Source organism: Microcebus murinus, chromosome 18 (genome assembly GCF_040939455.1).
Source record: "Microcebus murinus isolate Inina chromosome 18, M.murinus_Inina_mat1.0, whole genome shotgun sequence".
Taxonomy (NCBI): domain Eukaryota; kingdom Metazoa; phylum Chordata; class Mammalia; order Primates; family Cheirogaleidae; genus Microcebus; species Microcebus murinus.
The window spans coordinates 18,047,236-18,064,037 of record NC_134121.1 but is presented as its reverse complement, the minus strand read 5'-3'; the positions used below and the strand labels follow the sequence as shown (position 1 = coordinate 18,064,037).

The window sequence follows — 16,802 nt, the reverse complement described above, 5'->3', positions numbered from 1 at the left end:
ATCTTCTGTATAGTTTCCCTGTTGTCAATTTCATTTAGTTGTGATTTGATCTTGTTAATTTCAGTTCTTCTGGATTGGTCTGTTCTTCTTTTTCCAGCTCTTTGAGTCAATTCATGAGATTGTCTACTTGTGATCTTTCTGACTTTTGGATATAGGCATTTATGGAAATAAGCTTTCCTCTCAGTACTGCTTTAGCTGTGTCCCAGAGGATTTGATAACTTGTCTCCCCATTGTCATTAAGTTCAATGAATTGTTTGATTTCCTCATTTATGAAGTAATCATTTATCAGAAGGTTGTTTAATTTCCACATTTGTGTGTAGAAATGTGAGTTTCTGTTAGGGTTGATTTCTACTTTTATTCCATTGTGATCTGAGAATATACATGACATAATTTCTGTGTTTTAAAAATTTTTTGAGACTTTGTGTCCTAGGATATGGGGAATCTTAGAGAATGTCCCATGAGCTGATGAGAAGAATGTATATTCAGAGGATTTGGGGTATAATGTCCTGTAAATGTCCGTGAGTCCCAAATGTTCTAGAGTTGTGTTTAAGTCCATTATTTCTTTATTAATTTTCTGTTTGGAGGATCTGTCCCATGCAGTCAGTGTGGTGTTGAAATCTCTGGCTGTTATGGGGCTGCTGTTTATCAATTTGCTTAGATCCAGTAAGGTTTGCTTTATGAATCTGGGTGCACTAAGTTCAGTGCATATATATTTAAAATTGTTATGTCTTCTTATTGAACTGTACCCTTCACCATTATATAATGACCCTCTTTGTGTTTGATTTGTTTTGTTGGTTTAAAAACTAAGTTATCTGAAATCAGAACTGCCACACCAGCCTTCTTTTGGCTTCTGTGTGCTTGAAATACTGATCTCCACCCTTTTACCTTTAGGATAAATGCATCCTTGAAATTTAGTTGTGTTTCTTGAAGACAGCAGATAAATGGTTTGTATTTTTTATCCATTCTGCCAGCCTATGTCTTTTGAGTGAGGAATTTAAGCCATTCACATTTATTGAGATAACTGATAGGTGAGGCAGATTTCAGTTCATTCTATTGGGTTGGTCACTGTTGCTTTGTTTGCTCTCTAGGTTCATTGTGATATCTGGCCTTTAGTCTTTAGCTTCTGGGTGCTTTTACGTTCATGAGTATTTATTATGGTGATCTGTGTGTAACACTGTTTTCAGTATTTCTTGTAGGGCTGGTCTTCTCTCAGTGAATTCTCTCGGTCTTTGCTTATCTGAGAATGTCTTGATTTCTCCTTCATACATAAAACTTAATTTTCCAGGGTACAAGATTCTAGGTCGGGCATTATTCTGTTTCAGAAGAGTGAGAATGGGCTGCAGTGTCTCCTTGGTTGTAATGTTTCAGTTGACAAGTCTGGCATTACTTGAATCAGTTTTCTTTTGTATGTATCTTGCTTCTTTCACCTTACAGCTTGTAGAAGTGTCTCTTTTGTTGATATATTCGTCAGTGTGATGACTACGTGTTGTGGTGTTTTCCAGTATGCACTGTATCCAGGGGTCCCTTGAGCTTCTTGTACTTGGATATCTACCTTTTCAGGAGACCTGGGAAATTTTCTTCAATTATGTCTTCAAATAGCTTATCCAACCCTTGGGTTTTTTCTTCCACCCCTTCCAGAATCCATAATACCCTCAGGTTATATTTCTTCAATCCTACAATTCTTGTAAGCTTTGCTAATGTCCCTTATTTTTCTGCTCTAGCTCTGTGATAAACTTATTTGATATGAAGGTGTTATCTTCAATCTCTAAGATTCTTTCTTCTGTTTAGTCCACCCTATTTTGAGGCTTTCCACTGTGTTTTGTAGTTCCCTGAATAAATTCTTCATTTCCAGGAGATCGGATTGACTTTTCTATAAGATCTCGATTTCTTTAGTGAATTATCCATCTACCTCCTGGAGTTTTTTTTGTGGTTTCTTTGTGTTGGTTATCCATTTTTTCTTGTATATCATTAAGCTTTCTCACAGTCCAATTATGAAGTTCTGTCATTTTAGTGTTTTGGGTTTGGTTAATATCCATTGCTTGAGAGCTGGTATATGCTTTTGGGGAGTGTTTTCGGTTTGCTTCTTCATAGATCCAGAATTCTTTTGCTGAGGCCTCCTCATCTGAATCAGCTGTTGTTTCTTCATATGATACGTAACCGACTCTGTGTATACACTATTTCTGTGGGTGGTATACGAAGGAGGCACCCTGGGCGTCCTCCCTTCTATGGTTTCTTGATCTTCCACTGAGGGAAGGTCTTCCACCACATTTGGCAGGCTAGCCCTGATGAGAGGGGTTACTTGTGCAGCCTATTGTGGGCACTTGCAGGGGATTTGTTCCTTGACCATGGCCCTTACTGTTGGCAGCTGACCGGGGAAGGAGATCCAGCCCCAGCGTTTTGATCTACTGGGGGACCTAAAGCAGTCTGGATAGCAAAGTCATTAGGCTGTCAGTTTTTAATCAGTGCGAGGGTCTGGAGGATTCACCCTAGATCAGGGGGAAAGAGCCTTCTCTTGTCTCACACAGACTCCCGTTGAGCCTACTGTACTCGGCAGGAAAGATACTGGTAGGTGTAGGAGGTCGCTCCCCAGTCTGCCCAGCACCCCAGCATCTGTAACTCCCTTTGGTGTTAGTCCCCTCAGCACTAGAGTTCAGAGTTCCTTGATCGAGACAGGCCTGACTTGTTGATCGTAGATTGTGCAAGGGTGGAGTTTGTCAAGAGAGTCTCTGGCTTGGAGGAGGGGATCTGCCTGCCACACTGCATCACACCACAGCGACTGGGCTGTGGACCCCCTTAATGGTGACCGCTTGCCCTCTCGCGGAGTACCAGCACTGGGGGTGACTGTTTAGGAGGTGGCAGGTGCCGAATGGGGAGCTGGGTCATCAGGACACCCTGTTGTCTCCTCTATGCCACCTTCCCACCGGCTCACGCCTGTTCAACCATAGCTGTCACTCTTACCGTCCCACCCTGGGTGGGCCTATTCTCCTGAGGCGGTCGCGGCTTAGAGTCCCTGACTTGGTCAACAGCTCTGTGGGACTGGCCCCACTGGATACCAGAGGGAAGATATGTAACTGCCTCCCCTAGCAGTTAAGACCAGTTTCCTCTCCACTGATGCCGTCCTAGCATGGAGCTCCAGGGTGTTCAAGGTCCTTTCCGCTAATGACCACTCTCTAACGCACCCACTGCTCCTGCTGCGATGTTGCACCAACTTCACGCAGGTCCCTGGCTGAGTGGGTGTGGAGGTCAATGGGGAAGCAAGAAGTTCTCGTGTGGGTCTGATCCCACTTCACTCCCTGGCCTGGTGGCCTGGAGCCTTCCCAAGGTCTATGCCTTATTCTTTGTTTTGCACTCTCCAGAGAACACGATTTTAACCCTGATTCACCTTGTTTTTCTCATTTTTGTGAGTCCCATGCTGAACCTCTGGTGATTCACAACACTGTTCTTGTGGAGTGAGATGCACTCGTGTGTAGGAGAACAAGATCTATACCTTTTTCTCTTGGAACAGGATAGTGGGGGGTGACCTTTACTCTGCCATTTTTTCTCCTATTATTCCTTTTTAAAATTCAGGTATAATTTGCAAACAGTAAAATTCACCCTGTGCAGGTGCCTAGTTCTATAAGTTTTCACCAATGTATACAGTTGTGTAACCACAACGCCTATCAAGATATAGAGTATTTCCAGCATTCCAAAAGGTCTTCCATGCCCATTGTAGTCAGGGCCAATCTCCCATCCTTGTTTTCTGGAAACCACTGACCTGTTTGTCCTTCACCACCATCTGTTTGTTTTGCCTCTTTGAGAATATCATACAGAGATGATTATATGGCCTTTTGCGTCTACCTTCTTTCACTTAGCAAAATGGTTTGAGATTCAGCCGTGTAATGCTGGCGTAGTCGTTAGTTCCTTTTCATCCCTGGGTAGGATTCCATTATATGGACATACTACATGTTTTCTATTACCCAGGTGGTGGACATTGGGGTTATTTCAGTTTGTGGTGACTATGAATAAAGCTGCTATAAATATTCACAAGCAAATATTTTCATAGGCACATGTTTTTATTTATCTTGAGTAAATACCAAGAAATGGGATTGCCGAGGCATATGGTATCTGTATGTTTAAATTTATAGGAAGCTCTCAGCTGCACTGTAGTTCATGCTCACTAGAAATGTATACAAGTTCCCATTGCTCCATATCCTTACTTATGAAAATACCTCTGTTTTAATTCCTATAGCTTTGTTAATATATTTTTATATCCAATGTTCAATTTCTCCTTCCTTTTACTTAATTATCAAACTTTTTAGGGTATTCTCCCACAATTACCAATCCATATGAAATTTATAATCATATTAATAAGTTCCATAAAAATAGTGAGGGATTTGAAATTGTTATTTGTTGGTGTTGTTTGCTTTCTGACTCCTAATTGCTCTTGGGATTCAATTGTAAACAGAACTGTCACTCTGTTATGAATAATCTGCTGTTTCTCTCCAAATGTTTTTCAGATACCACTCTCACATTAGGGTGATGTGTTTCACTGTGATTTTTAAGGTGTGCATTTCTTTTTATATTATCTATTTGAGATTTGTGGTGCTTCCTGATTCTGAAGATTCTTTGTTTACTTCTTGAAAATTCCCACCCACTAACTCTCAAATATTGCCTTGATTCCTTTTCTTTATTACCCTCTTTTGGAGCTGTTAGATAAATGATATATGCTATCTTCTTATGCTGTCATTCAAGTCTGTTAATGACTCTTTTATAGTTTATATTCCTTTGTATCTCTCTGTGTAGCTTTCTGTGCAATTATATCAGAACTATCTTTTAGTCCACTCATTGTTTTGTCAATTGTTTTTATTCTGATGTTTAACTCATCCATTTATTTTAAATTAAACCATCATATTTTTCATCTCTAAAAGTTATTTTTAGTATTTTTAAATCTCCTTGATTAAGTTTTAGTAGTCTCTTTTTTCTGTATCATCTTTTTCTTTTCTTTTTCATCTTAGCTGAATGGATAGTATTTAATCTTTATGTGTGTGTGTGTGAGTGTGTGTGTGTGTTTTATTTTTCGAAAGGTTCTAAGCCACTAAACTTATTTTCTGCAGTGTGTGTAATCTGGTATTAATACCATCTAGTATATATTTTTTTCAGATACTGTATTTTTACTGTTTAGAGCATGAGTCCTCAAACTTCGGCCTGCCGTCCACATGTGGCCTGCCGAGGACATTTATCCGGCTTGCCGGGTGTTTTTGCTTTCACTGCCTGTTCTGCTTAGCAGCCATTTCGCCTCCTTAGGAGAATATTCTTTTTTCGAGACATACGCAATGAAACATTCAAGGAGAAGCTGCAAGATGTATGAAATATATGTACAGATATTTAGGAATGTAAGTGTATTTTCCGTGTGTTTGTGTGTGTGTGTTTGTGTGTGTGAAGAGAAAGAAAAAAGGGAATGAGGGAAGGAGAAAGATCATAAATGGGTCAAAATATTAAGAATAGGTGAGTCTGGATAAAGGTGTACTGATGTTTACCATCCATGCCATTTTTCTGCAAATTTAATGACTTTTAAAGAAATACATTTTAAAGAGGGACAGTTGACTATATTGTCTTCAGTTTTACAGAATGTTTCCGATTTTTGGCTTTGATTCTCGCAGTTGCCACACCACACCCAGCCCCCGGCAGTGTGCACTGCAAGCTTAAAACCATGGTCTCAGGGTCTGTCCCAGGCAAGAACCTGGGATCCTCTTTCCACATTTGCAGCGTGCTGACATTTCAACAACATTTTAGAAAATACTGAAAAAGAGGAAAAGCGCCCCCAACCAATTTTTAACACATTATATAGAATATAAAACAAAAAAGGATCAAAATTTTGAAGAACCATGTTTATAGCACATAACGACGAATCCTTATTTGGTGCCACCATGTCACTTTTTTCCTGGGGTTTTGTGGTGAGAACTGGTTTGCCGGTGTTTTCTCTGCTTTGCTAAATCGGGTACCTGGATTTCTATCTTCCAAAAACACGCCGACCTCTTCTGCTGTATCCACTCCTGTTCTTGTCATCCTTGCGCACTTACTCTCTTTAAGTGCTTTATTATTTTTTAACAATTTTATTGAAATATGATTCATAGACCATAGAATTGACCCACCTAGAGTGTGTAATTTAGTGATTCTTAGTTGATCACAGAGTTATACATCTATCACCAAATCTATCCATCAATTTTATAATAGTTTCATCAGTTTTAATTAAACACAAAAAGCGTATACTCCTTCCGTCCCTGATTCCCCCAGCCCTGAGCAGTGACTTATCCACTCTCTGTGCCTGTCGATTCCCTGCTCTGAACATTTCATAACAAGGATGCACCTATGGTCCTTTGCTTCTGGATTCTCTTGCTTAGTGTAATGTTTTCAGATCCATCCCTGTGTGGCAGGTGTGAACAGGTCATGGCTTCTCATGGCCGCATAGTGTTAAGCTGGACATGTGGGTGTTTCCAGCTTTTGGCTATTACGAATAATGCTGCCATGAACCTGTGCATGGGAGTTTCTGCGTGGACACATGTTTTCCTTTTTCTAAGGTGTGTACCGAGGAGGGGGATTGCTGGGTCATAGGTCAAGCCCATTGAATGATGTGAGGAACAGCCAGACTGTTTCCCAGACAGACATTTCCATTCCTGCCAGCAGTGCGTGAGGCTGCCAGCTTCTCCACACTCTCTCGAGCACTTAACTGACTTCCTCTTTCTACCCATCCTGGTGGGGGTGTCCTGCTGTCTCTTAGTGTTTTGTGTTTTTTTTCATTTCAAGAAAATATGAGAGTACAAACATTTTGGTTGTATTTTATATCTTTGCCTATCACTAGCAAGCGTTAGAGCTATGCCTTTCCTCCACAATGTTCTTCCCATCCCTCAGATGTGGGTCTACCCCCCGACCCCCGAATCCCTGGTGAACAGCACCACCATTTGAGCACCATAGTGTTAATCAGTCAGTACCAATTTGATGACTCATAGTGGTTTTGACTCGTGGTAATAGTTCCCTGGTGATCAACGATTTTGAGTGGCTTTTCATACGATCCTTTAGTTTTAATAGCGTGTAGGGAAGGAGAGGAGATAGACGAGTACATGTGATATATTGTATTTAACTGGAAACACAGTAAGTCATTTTAAATGTGTGACAGAAAAAAATTGTATTCCTGTATATGATTGAAAACATTTATATGGCAATCTTAAGTACTTATCAACATAGAAAGTTGTCTGCTTCTGTATTCCTTTCCCGTTATGGTCACCTTGTGGGTAGCGGGCGGCAACGTTGTGCTGAGTGTGTGTGTGCAGATCGCTGCTTGCAGGGAGCGGGGAGGGGGAGCAGGCGGCTCCTCAGGGCTGACACAACGCGGAGCAGAGCCCACGCCAAAGCCAGTAACTCAGTGTGTTTCGGTCACCGAGGCTGCGTCCCTGTGCTGTGGGTGAGTGTGGCAAGTACCAAAGGAACGTGGGAGCATTGACACAGGGCACGTAGCAGGTCTTCGGAGGGATAGTTGGAAGATGTTTGGTGGACTTTTATACTTTCATGTCTGTGTAAAAGATGGGTTCACCGTGCCTGGTAGTTGTCAAGGCTGAATAGTGGAATGGGGGATACGTTGTTCTCTCTGCTCTTGTGTATGTTTAAACATGTTTGTAGTCAAAAGCTTTAAAAATAAAAGGTGTGGAGTGCCTGCTGAGGAGGTGCGGGACAGTAAGGACAGCTGGCAGCGGTGGGCCTGTCCCTCAGGACTGTATTTGATCTCTCTCCGGCGCAGTCATTTCAGGAAGTGCAACAATGAGAAACTGAGCGCCCCGCCTGGAGAGCAGAGGGATGAGGTGAAGGTGGAGTGTGGAGCTGTCCTGTCACCCGTGGAGCCGGGCTCCTGATGATCAGTGTCAGGAGTGGCAGTAGCTGAGCTGGAATGCAGGTAGAGGACACGAAGGTGAGAGGTGGAGGAAGTGAGAGGCCGGGTTACTGGCTGACCTCTCTGCGTGGATGTCGGGTCCTCCACTGATTCTCCACCTCTACAGTTCCTCCCCCCGGACCCATCCCTCCTTTCGTCCTTCCCGGGGCCTCCCAAGACTCTGCATTCCTTCAGCAAACCTGGGCTTCACACACTGAGGGTCAATGGCATAGCTCGGAGATGTAGAGGCAGAGTCGAGGCTGCAGTGCACATCTGTTGTTTGTTTGTGTTCTGACAGCCAGCATTCACAAGTTGTTTTTTCTGGAAAAGCTATCTCAAGTGTCCTGCAGGAAACTCACCCTATCTTTGAGTCCAGTCCCTGTCTGTCCTAGTGGAGTTGCCTTCTCTCCAGACTTCTATTTGATGGGTGGCCGGTCGTGGCCAAAAACAGTATTCTGTCAATGTCCATTGGAAGCCCCAAATCTCAGCAATCCTGGGAACACTCTAGGGCATACCTGTGGAGCATGAGGGGCAGGTGTTCTGGGGGATAGCTACGGTGGCTCCTCCAGACCCGTGAAGATCACACGTGGCCCCTCCATCCTGATGGGTGAACTGTGCACACTAAGGGCAGACCTTGCACGCCGTCACCAAGCAGAGACGGAAGGAGGGTACTGAGGTCACCTTCCCTAAGGGGGCAGTTGTTGAGCCTGACAACAGCCTTGCAGATGTTGCTTTGGTGCCCAGAGAACAGCCCCGTGTGCGCTTCTTCCAAACGGCATCAGTGAGCTGTGCAGCGCCGTGATGAGCCTCACGGAAGTGGTGTCTGGATCAGACTGGGAAGGGGGAGCAGGACAGGGGCACGACAAGGGAAGACACACCTTTATCCACCAGCAAGGACATTCTTTCTCATCTTCATTTTTTTCTCCTTACTTTTCCACTTATGTGAGGCATGTTTTCCTTATACCGTGTTTCCCCGAAAATAAGACAGGGTTTTATATTTATTTTTTCTCAAGAAGGCACTCTAGAGCTTATTTCCAGGGGATGTGTTATTTTCCCCTCCAAGCCTCAGCTTGCAGCACACAAGACAGCTGGGACCTGACGGGGGTGCTGACCTTGGTGGGGCTGCCTGCACCTTTCAGGTCACCTCTGGGATAGTAGCTGTCACGATGGGGCAGATGAGAAGGGCTGCTCATCTTTTTTACCACTCCGGGACGAGAGGCATGGGTTGTGCAGATGCACTGTGTAGCCATGCCCATCACTAGGTCTTATTTTCGGGGTGGGTTTATATTATGAAAATGCTTAGAAATCCTGCTAGGGCTTATTTTATGGGTAGGTCTTATTTTCAGGGAAAGACGTTATCAACTGTATTTGACCCTAAGAGGTCAGGGATTGCCTAGGTGACATTGCTGTCACTGACAACACAGTGATCCTTTTGAACTACAAATGTCAACAATCCTGGCAACCTGTGAAATGTGCCAGGGTGGGGCCACTTCCCACGGTGACTGGCAGGAAGGACACCACAGCTTCAGGGTCCACGTGTGCTTCCCCAACACCTGAGCCAGCCCCGAGGGACAGGTTCTTGGGCAGCGTCTGCCGTTCCTCAGCCCTCCCCCACCCAGGCCTGCCCCCAGTGCAGCAGTGACGCCCCCACCCTGCACCCACGCGTGTCATCCTCTAGTCACGGACAGCTGTTTCTTAGAAATGATTCGGACACTATGTTCTTAAATATTTGCCTGTCTTGACCCGGTCTTCAGCTATGGAAGACCCGTCGTCTTTACTGCCCTAAAGGCTTGAACAACATGAGGGGGAAGGCGTGGGCTGCAGCGTGATGTCACGAGGCAAAGCTAGGTGGAAGGACACAGAGCCCATCTACTCCAACTTCAGGCAGGGAACGAGTGTGGGGCCACATGGTAGCCATTCCTCCACACGAGCTCCAGGGGACTGGTCACCTTTTGGAAGCCAAAAGAGGATGTGAGGAAGTGGTGAACTAACTCCAGCCTGTCCCTACGAAGCATGGGCTCTAGGTGACTCGAAACTTGTGCCCCCAACACAACACACGCAACAGACATCACTCTTGCAGAGCATTTATTCAGAGAACCATGTTGAAGTTTTTGGGAAGTGATTTTCTCCCTCAGCAAATGCAGGGGAAAAGTTTCCTAATTCTTCCAGTGTTCTGAGGACGGGAAGGGGTGGCCGGAGGACCGTGGACTCCCTGAGCCCTGGAGGGGGAGCTGGGAGGGTGCTGAGGCCCCCCAAGGAGGGCAGTTGAGGAAGTCTCCTGAGACGACAGGGAGCTGCCCTCCCACAGACAATTCTTTTGCCCCTTGGGCTTTCTTCTGGGCTTACGAAGCCACTGCCACAGTCGGAGCATTCGCTTTCTCAAGCGTGGTTGATCCGGAGGCTGTCCCTCCGTTGGCGTGGCTGGGGAAGTAGTGCTCCCAGGGGACTCCTGTAACATGTCGTCTGTGCTGCCCTGAGGGGGCTGCAGGCCAGTCTGCCTGCCATCCTCAGCTCTCCAGACCTTCTCTGGAAGTTCACAGTTGGCACCAGAGGGGGACGGTCTTAGGTCTCCCTGTGCCCCCTTTCCCGCAGGGGATGAGGCAGGGAGGGGATGATGTAGGCTGGGAGCTGATTTTGTTGTTCTGACTTTTTCTCCAAGAAATTCTTTTAAGCTTCTTCCTGTGGACTTGGAGATTCCATGTTTTGAATTTTTTGTGCTCAGATGAACTTTTGCGCCATTCTTCTTACTTAGTTCCTGATTCTTGCTGGCATCCTTCTTTAGTGGGATTTTTGAGCTGGTCTCTCGGAAGCTAGGTGGGCTGAAGAGCAAATATTGAAGGTCTTTTCTGCCATGACCCCGTATGAACGAAACCCAGGAGAGGGGACGATGGCACATTGACATGGACATGGCACGAGTTTCTCTGTGAAGAGTTACTAGTGACCGACACCCATGGGTGCGGCAGGTGTTGCATGAGCCATACCCGGGTGTTATGAGCCTGGGTTGACAGTGGACTCCAGTTTTCTTCTGAAGGAAACTCACTCCACGGATCCGAATCGGGCCTAGCGGCCCAGGTGGTGGGAGGCGGGGTGGGGATAGAAATGGGGCCAGAGGCCGGACCTGGGTAAGGGTTAGGGACTGAGACTGGGGCAGGGTTTGGGGCAAGCACAGAACGTGGAGGTGGTCAATAGCCAGGAATCCTTCAGCTTTGAAGGTTCGTGAGCTTGTGGTGATGAAGACTAATGTGGGGAGACAGCTGTCTTGGACAAGGACCACAGAGTGCAGGGACTTGCCACACAGAGACAGCAGCTGCCAGAGCAGCTCCAGGTGTTTTTGCTGCTGTTCGTCTTCTGAGGTGTCAGGATGCAGGGGCCGTGGGCTCAGGTGCAGCTCCGCTGCTTTCCCTTCGCTGCTGCAGCGAGGGAAGGAACCTGGGGCGCCCTGCTGAGTGGCAGCTGCTGCCAACGTGGTCCCTGAAGCAGTGAGATGTTCGCCTGGCCTCAGATGGTTTAGAATGGAGCCCACGTATTGTTCCACTCCCTTCCACATGAGGAAATTCCCCCTCTTGCTAACTAGTCTCTCCCAGACAGCCAGCAGGGCAGAGTTGGGCAGGGAGAGGGAAGCAGACACTCCGAGGCTGGCTGCAGGGTCTCCTGCATATGAGGCTTCAGAACAGTGGAGGGCGAGAAGCTGCTTCTTAAAATCACATGGTGCCCATTTGGAGGGGAACAAGTCCTGGGCATGAGGCTGCCACCAGAGGAATGCTGACACTGTCAGGTTTGCAGGGTCAGTGCCTCTCTTTAGAGGGAAAAGAGGGGTCGGTTCACGAGCCCTAACCGGAGAGAATATGTCCAGACCAAGGTTCTGAAGGGCGGGAACCGGTTTAGGTGGAGTCACGGCTAAAGTGCCGTCTGGCGGTGGTGGAGCAGACGGGGCTGGCGGTGCGTGGTGACGAGCACGGGCGTGTATGAGATGCGTGGCCGGGGATGAAAGGCGAAAGGGATCGATGTCTCGGGAAAGGCGGAGGCCGAAAAACAGGATATTCTCCCACGAGACAGTGGCCTCTGGTTTGAGAAGCGGCCGTGCTCGTGGAGTGTGACCTGAGGGATGGGGAACGGCAAGAGGCTGGGGCGCAGAAGGGTGGGGCGGAGGGGCTGGAGGCAGGAGTCCTGGAAGGCTTGCTGACGGCGAGGCGGTGCTGGAGGCGAAAGGAGCCGCAGAGGGAGCAGCAGCATGGAGGGATTCCCTGAGCAGGGATGGTGGGGCTTTCCTTGCTGTTTTGTGGCACAGCTCACAGAGGGGGTGTGGGTGTGCCGGGTGATGTAGATGGAAGATGATGTTCATATGGCTGTGTTGCAGGGGTCTGCAGAAGACAGGAGGTACAAAGCTGCAGCCAGGACCATGACAAGGGAAGGAAAGCCTGCACATGTACTGGGGTGGGGCCCCCTGCAGCCTGCCGCCCCCTCCTGTGACATCACAATCCACTTGCTAGCCTCCCCCAAGCCCTTTGCTCACTGTCCTGTTCCCATGGCGACACCCCCGCCCCCCCCCCCCCGAGGCCCTGTCAGGGTGCTCTGAATCCCTGAAATGCACCGAAAATGCTTTCAACAGGGCCCTGGAGACAAGGGGAAAGATCCATCACCTTTCCGTGGAAGACAGTAGCCTCTGTCTCTCCGCGGCCTCTATCGGGGTCATTCTCTGAGCTGAGAACCAAGAGAGAAGGTGATATGTGAGGAAGGTAGAAGATTAGGATCACCCGGGGCTCCCTTTATGGGAGACCCTGGGCTTGTTAAGCTCTGGCAGCCCAGATATCAGCAGATGTGGTCAAATGGTCAACAGTAATATTAGCAAGGTTCACGTGTGTGTGGGTTCATCTAGAAAGTCCTGTCCCACCCTTTGTCCCACATGATGCTCAAAAGCACCAGGTGAAGCCCAGAAGTCAGTGGTTCCCTCAGAGCAACCCGAGCACCCAGGTAGTCGGGGCTCTTATGCAGACTCAGGGGACAGAAGTGCTGACTCCAGACCCACCGGGAGTCCTTCCTGGACGTCTCCCATGGCCGCTTACTGGGGAGACCCAGGGCCCCGGCCCATCCCTCAGTCATGCCCACAGGTGGGCAGAGCGGGACTCTGAGAAGTGTCTCAGGTCCCAATGCCTTCCTGTGAGCCTCCCCTGAGCTCTGCTTTCCCAGACACTGTGCCCAGCACCTGACAGCCTTGAGATCATGGACCTGGGGCCCCATGGGAGGAACAGGAGGCTCCCCTGGAGAGCTGAGGGACGAGAGAGAACCTTACCCCTCAGGGTCGCGCCGTTCCTCCTCCTCTTTGCTCTGCCCTGGTGCTGGGAACAAAAGGAAAATAATGAGGTGCGGTCACTAGCCTCTCTGCCTCCTCTTCTCTAAGAAGCTGTTCATTCTCCAACGTTAACATGACTATCCACTTTCATTACTAGAAATGTGTTCCTTTTACCCATTTTTAAAGTGATGAATGAATTTCAATGTTTCCTTTTTTGAGAAACTCAAAGGAGGATTTGTCTGTGAAATCCCCACTTGGTGTTCTCCCAAGTGCTGTGCTCGAGGAGGACACACTAGAGCAGAAGGCAGCTGTCACTTCTGCGCCTTCAGGACCCTGTATCCTGGGGACAGAGCATGGACGCCTGGACAGTGTCTCCTGATCAGCCAACATGTTGGAAGGCTTGGTCAAGTGACACCTGACATGGAGAGTGAGGATCCAGTGTCAGGGGAGACTGTCCTCCTGAGAACCCGCACTGTGAGCACAGGCCAATCCAGCAGCTCGAAGTCCCTGTGTTTGGGGGTTTGCGCTGGATCCTCCACCACAGCCTGGCAGGGAGCCTGTGAGCCTGAGGTGGAAACCTTCCTCCTCCCGAGCCCCAGCCCTGCCCACCTCTTCCCCTGGAAGACTGCCGTCATGTCACTCTCCAAGCCACCCAGACTCTGGTAGAATGTGGGATAGGAATGGGAGCCAACAGCAAAGTATCTCTCTGGGTGTCCCTTACCTTTATGAAGATTATATAATTCCGGGTGGGTTTAACAGGTTTTATAAAAACATAGCAAATACATATGAATAGGAAAATCAGAGTCCTCAAGAAGGTGAGGATAGGGATTGTCTCCCCTAAGGATGAGCCATGTGGCTCAGAGTCATTTATAAAATCAAGAGTGCTCTCCATCATGAGAACAGTCGGGCTGCCTGAAGCAACTGAGTGCTGAGGGGGCCCGGGCTGGCCTATAGCCTCAGGCCCGCATCACCCAGAACAGGAGAGTCACAAAGGGGTCCTAGGTGACAAAGAGAGGAGGGTGTGGCCAAAGCCCCTGTCCCACCTGCCAGGACAGCAGATCCCTCCTGCCTTCCTGGTTCCATGGGTCCCTCTGCCCTCCCCTGCCATCCCATTGTCCAAGTCCACCCTTTCTTCCTAGCACATGTTTGCCTCAGTGACATGTTCTGTGCATTTCATCTGGAGCTAGATATGAGCTGAGTCCCCCTTTACTTGGCAGAGCCCTTGACTTGTACCTTGAAAGTCTGAAATACAACCTGGGATCCACTTGTACCCAGACATTTGTACTCTCGTGACCACGTTTGCAAATCCAGACTATCTACAGAATGAATGTTTGCCTTTTTCTAACCGAGATAGAAAACCTAACATTCTTTTACACTTATTTAGTTTTATGAATGTTGCCTAGCAAACACTGTGTTCTCAAGTCAGCCTTTACTGTTTTAAGTCGGGGGAATGACTCAGTTAAAACTAATAATTGATTACTCAACATCCACAAAAGTAAAATAAGTGCAAAATAAATGTATATAATCACAAGAGGTGTGTGACTCCCCAGAACCAGGACCAGGTCACAGTGTGATAGCAATTTTCTCCCTCCGTCCCTGGTGGCAGAGTAGGACTTGGGAGTATCATAGCCTTAGGGCAGAACCTAGTCTTGAGCAGCCTGATCTGATTATCCCCTGGGCCATGTGAGTGAGTGTGACGTTTTCCTGACAATGCCTTTGAGTGAGCACGCACACACACACACACACACACACACACACACGGGCGTGCACGCACTTGTCACACACGCAAACCTTAAGAAGATCTGCTCTGTGTAATCGCTCCTGCAATGTCCAGATAGCGACTAATATGTCACATGTAATTCAGGCTCTTCTTGCCAGGTTTAAACAGTCCTCACATTCCCCGATCCCTTTTCCTCCACCTTCTTTTCTAAAGTCTTTATCAGCTGACAGCTGTCCTCTGAGCTGTCTCCTAGTTACTCATGTCTGTCTTAAACTGTGCAGCATGTCACTTGGCACCCATGGGCCAACACTGTGACTTGATCTCTTGGAGGGGAGAGACAGCCCTCCAGCCTGGCCACGTCTCCCTTCAGTTTTGCAGGAGCAGGTAGCCTGCCTTGAGGAGAAAATCTGCCAAGACTTGTCATTTCCTCCCCTCTCTGATATGCATCCTCAGTCATTTTTTCATTTAAAATATATTTACTTCCTGTCGCTGGGAGTCACACACATGTGTAATTTGGGGGCTCTGTCCTTGACCTCATCATGCAGGTTTAGCATGAAGGTCTGCCTAGCTGAAGAGCTACACAACTGCAGGGAAGAGGTGTCCCCAGTCCCAGCATTTGTGACTATCCAATGGTCTCTGGGACAAATCAGATACTGTGGAGCTAACTACTCAGACATATCATGCTCCTTAACAAAGCGTTTCTGATAGTCTGTCCTCCCCAGTTTTCTGATATGAATTAGTGATTCTTTGAGAATTGGTCAAAGAACAGCTTTTTTCTTTCAAATAGCATTTCCTTGGCTCAGTAGCCTTGCAAGTAAATATATGTGTGCCTAGAGTTAAATCCTACAAGAAGCTTCAATAGAGAAGGCTTTTCCTCAAATTCTGGTAAGATACCATTTCTGAACCTTGTAGAAGCTCCTTCAAAATTGAAAGGAACAGGCTGGGCGAGGTGGCTCACGCCTGTAATCCTAGCACTCTGGGAGGCCGAGGAGGGTGGATTGCTGAAGGTCAGGAGTTCAAAACTAGCCTGAGCAAGAGCGAGACCCTGTCTCTACTAAAAGTAGAAAGAAATTAATTGGCCAACTAAAAATATATAGAGAAAATTAGCCAGACATTGTGGTGCATGCCTGTAGTTCCAGCTACTCGGGAGGCTGAGGCAGAAAGATCGCTTGAGTCCAGGAGTTTGAAGTTGCTGTGAGCTAGAGTGATGCCATAGCACTCTGGGTCCGGCAACATAGTGAGATGCTGTCTCAAAAAAAAGAAAAAAAAATTGAAAGGAACAAGAGTTGAAAGGTACAACATTTAGTGTTTTTGCACCAACTACAATGGACTGCATTGACACTGTGTGGCAGAGCTTCATAGCATGCAGCCTTTCTACACGAGCATCAACTTTAATAATAAATTTGCTTGTCTAATTTATAAATGGTTTTTCTTACACTCTTCTCAGTGCATTTGTACAACCATCCTGTGAGGTAAGCAGATCAGGTATTATTGTGCCCATTTTATCAATGAATAAAGCCAGTTACAGCAAGAGGTATGCTGTAGTTGTGAGCTTGCTGTTCGCAGTCAGTTGTATACCTTCAGATGATCTCTTATTTCTCAGTAAAGTCCCGTTGTTTTGCATATTGAAGAACTCCTTTTAACATTTTTTGTAGAACGGCACTGGTATTAATGAAATCCCTCCACTTTTGTGTGTCTGGGAAAGTTTTTATTTCTCCTTCATGTTCAAGGATATATTTGCATTTTTGCATTATATAATAGAGTGTCACCCACTCTCTCGTGGCCTGTAAGGTTTCCCATGAGAAGTCTGCTGTCAATCCTATGAGAACCGCTTCATATGTTATTTTTTTCTTTTTCCTTGCTTCCCTTAGGGCCTTTTCTTTATGTGTGAC

The 16,802-nt window shown here is 47.0% G+C and overlaps 1 protein-coding gene across 1 annotated transcript; it reads right to left on the bottom strand.

The window, feature by feature from the left end:
• Positions 1 to 10,005: 10,005 nt before the first annotated feature.
• On the bottom strand, positions 10,006 to 14,107 carry LOC105866826 (uncharacterized). Its single transcript, XM_075993939.1, has 4 exons — positions 13,912 to 14,107; positions 13,191 to 13,236; positions 12,541 to 12,601; positions 10,006 to 12,261 (listed from the first exon to the last, which is right to left on the bottom strand). The coding sequence occupies exons 1-4, from the start codon at positions 14,083 to 14,085 to the stop codon at positions 10,032 to 10,034; spliced, it is 2,511 nt and encodes an 836-aa protein (XP_075850054.1). The 5' UTR covers positions 14,086 to 14,107; the 3' UTR covers positions 10,006 to 10,031.
• Between the last annotated feature and the right edge of the window lie 2,695 nt (positions 14,108 to 16,802).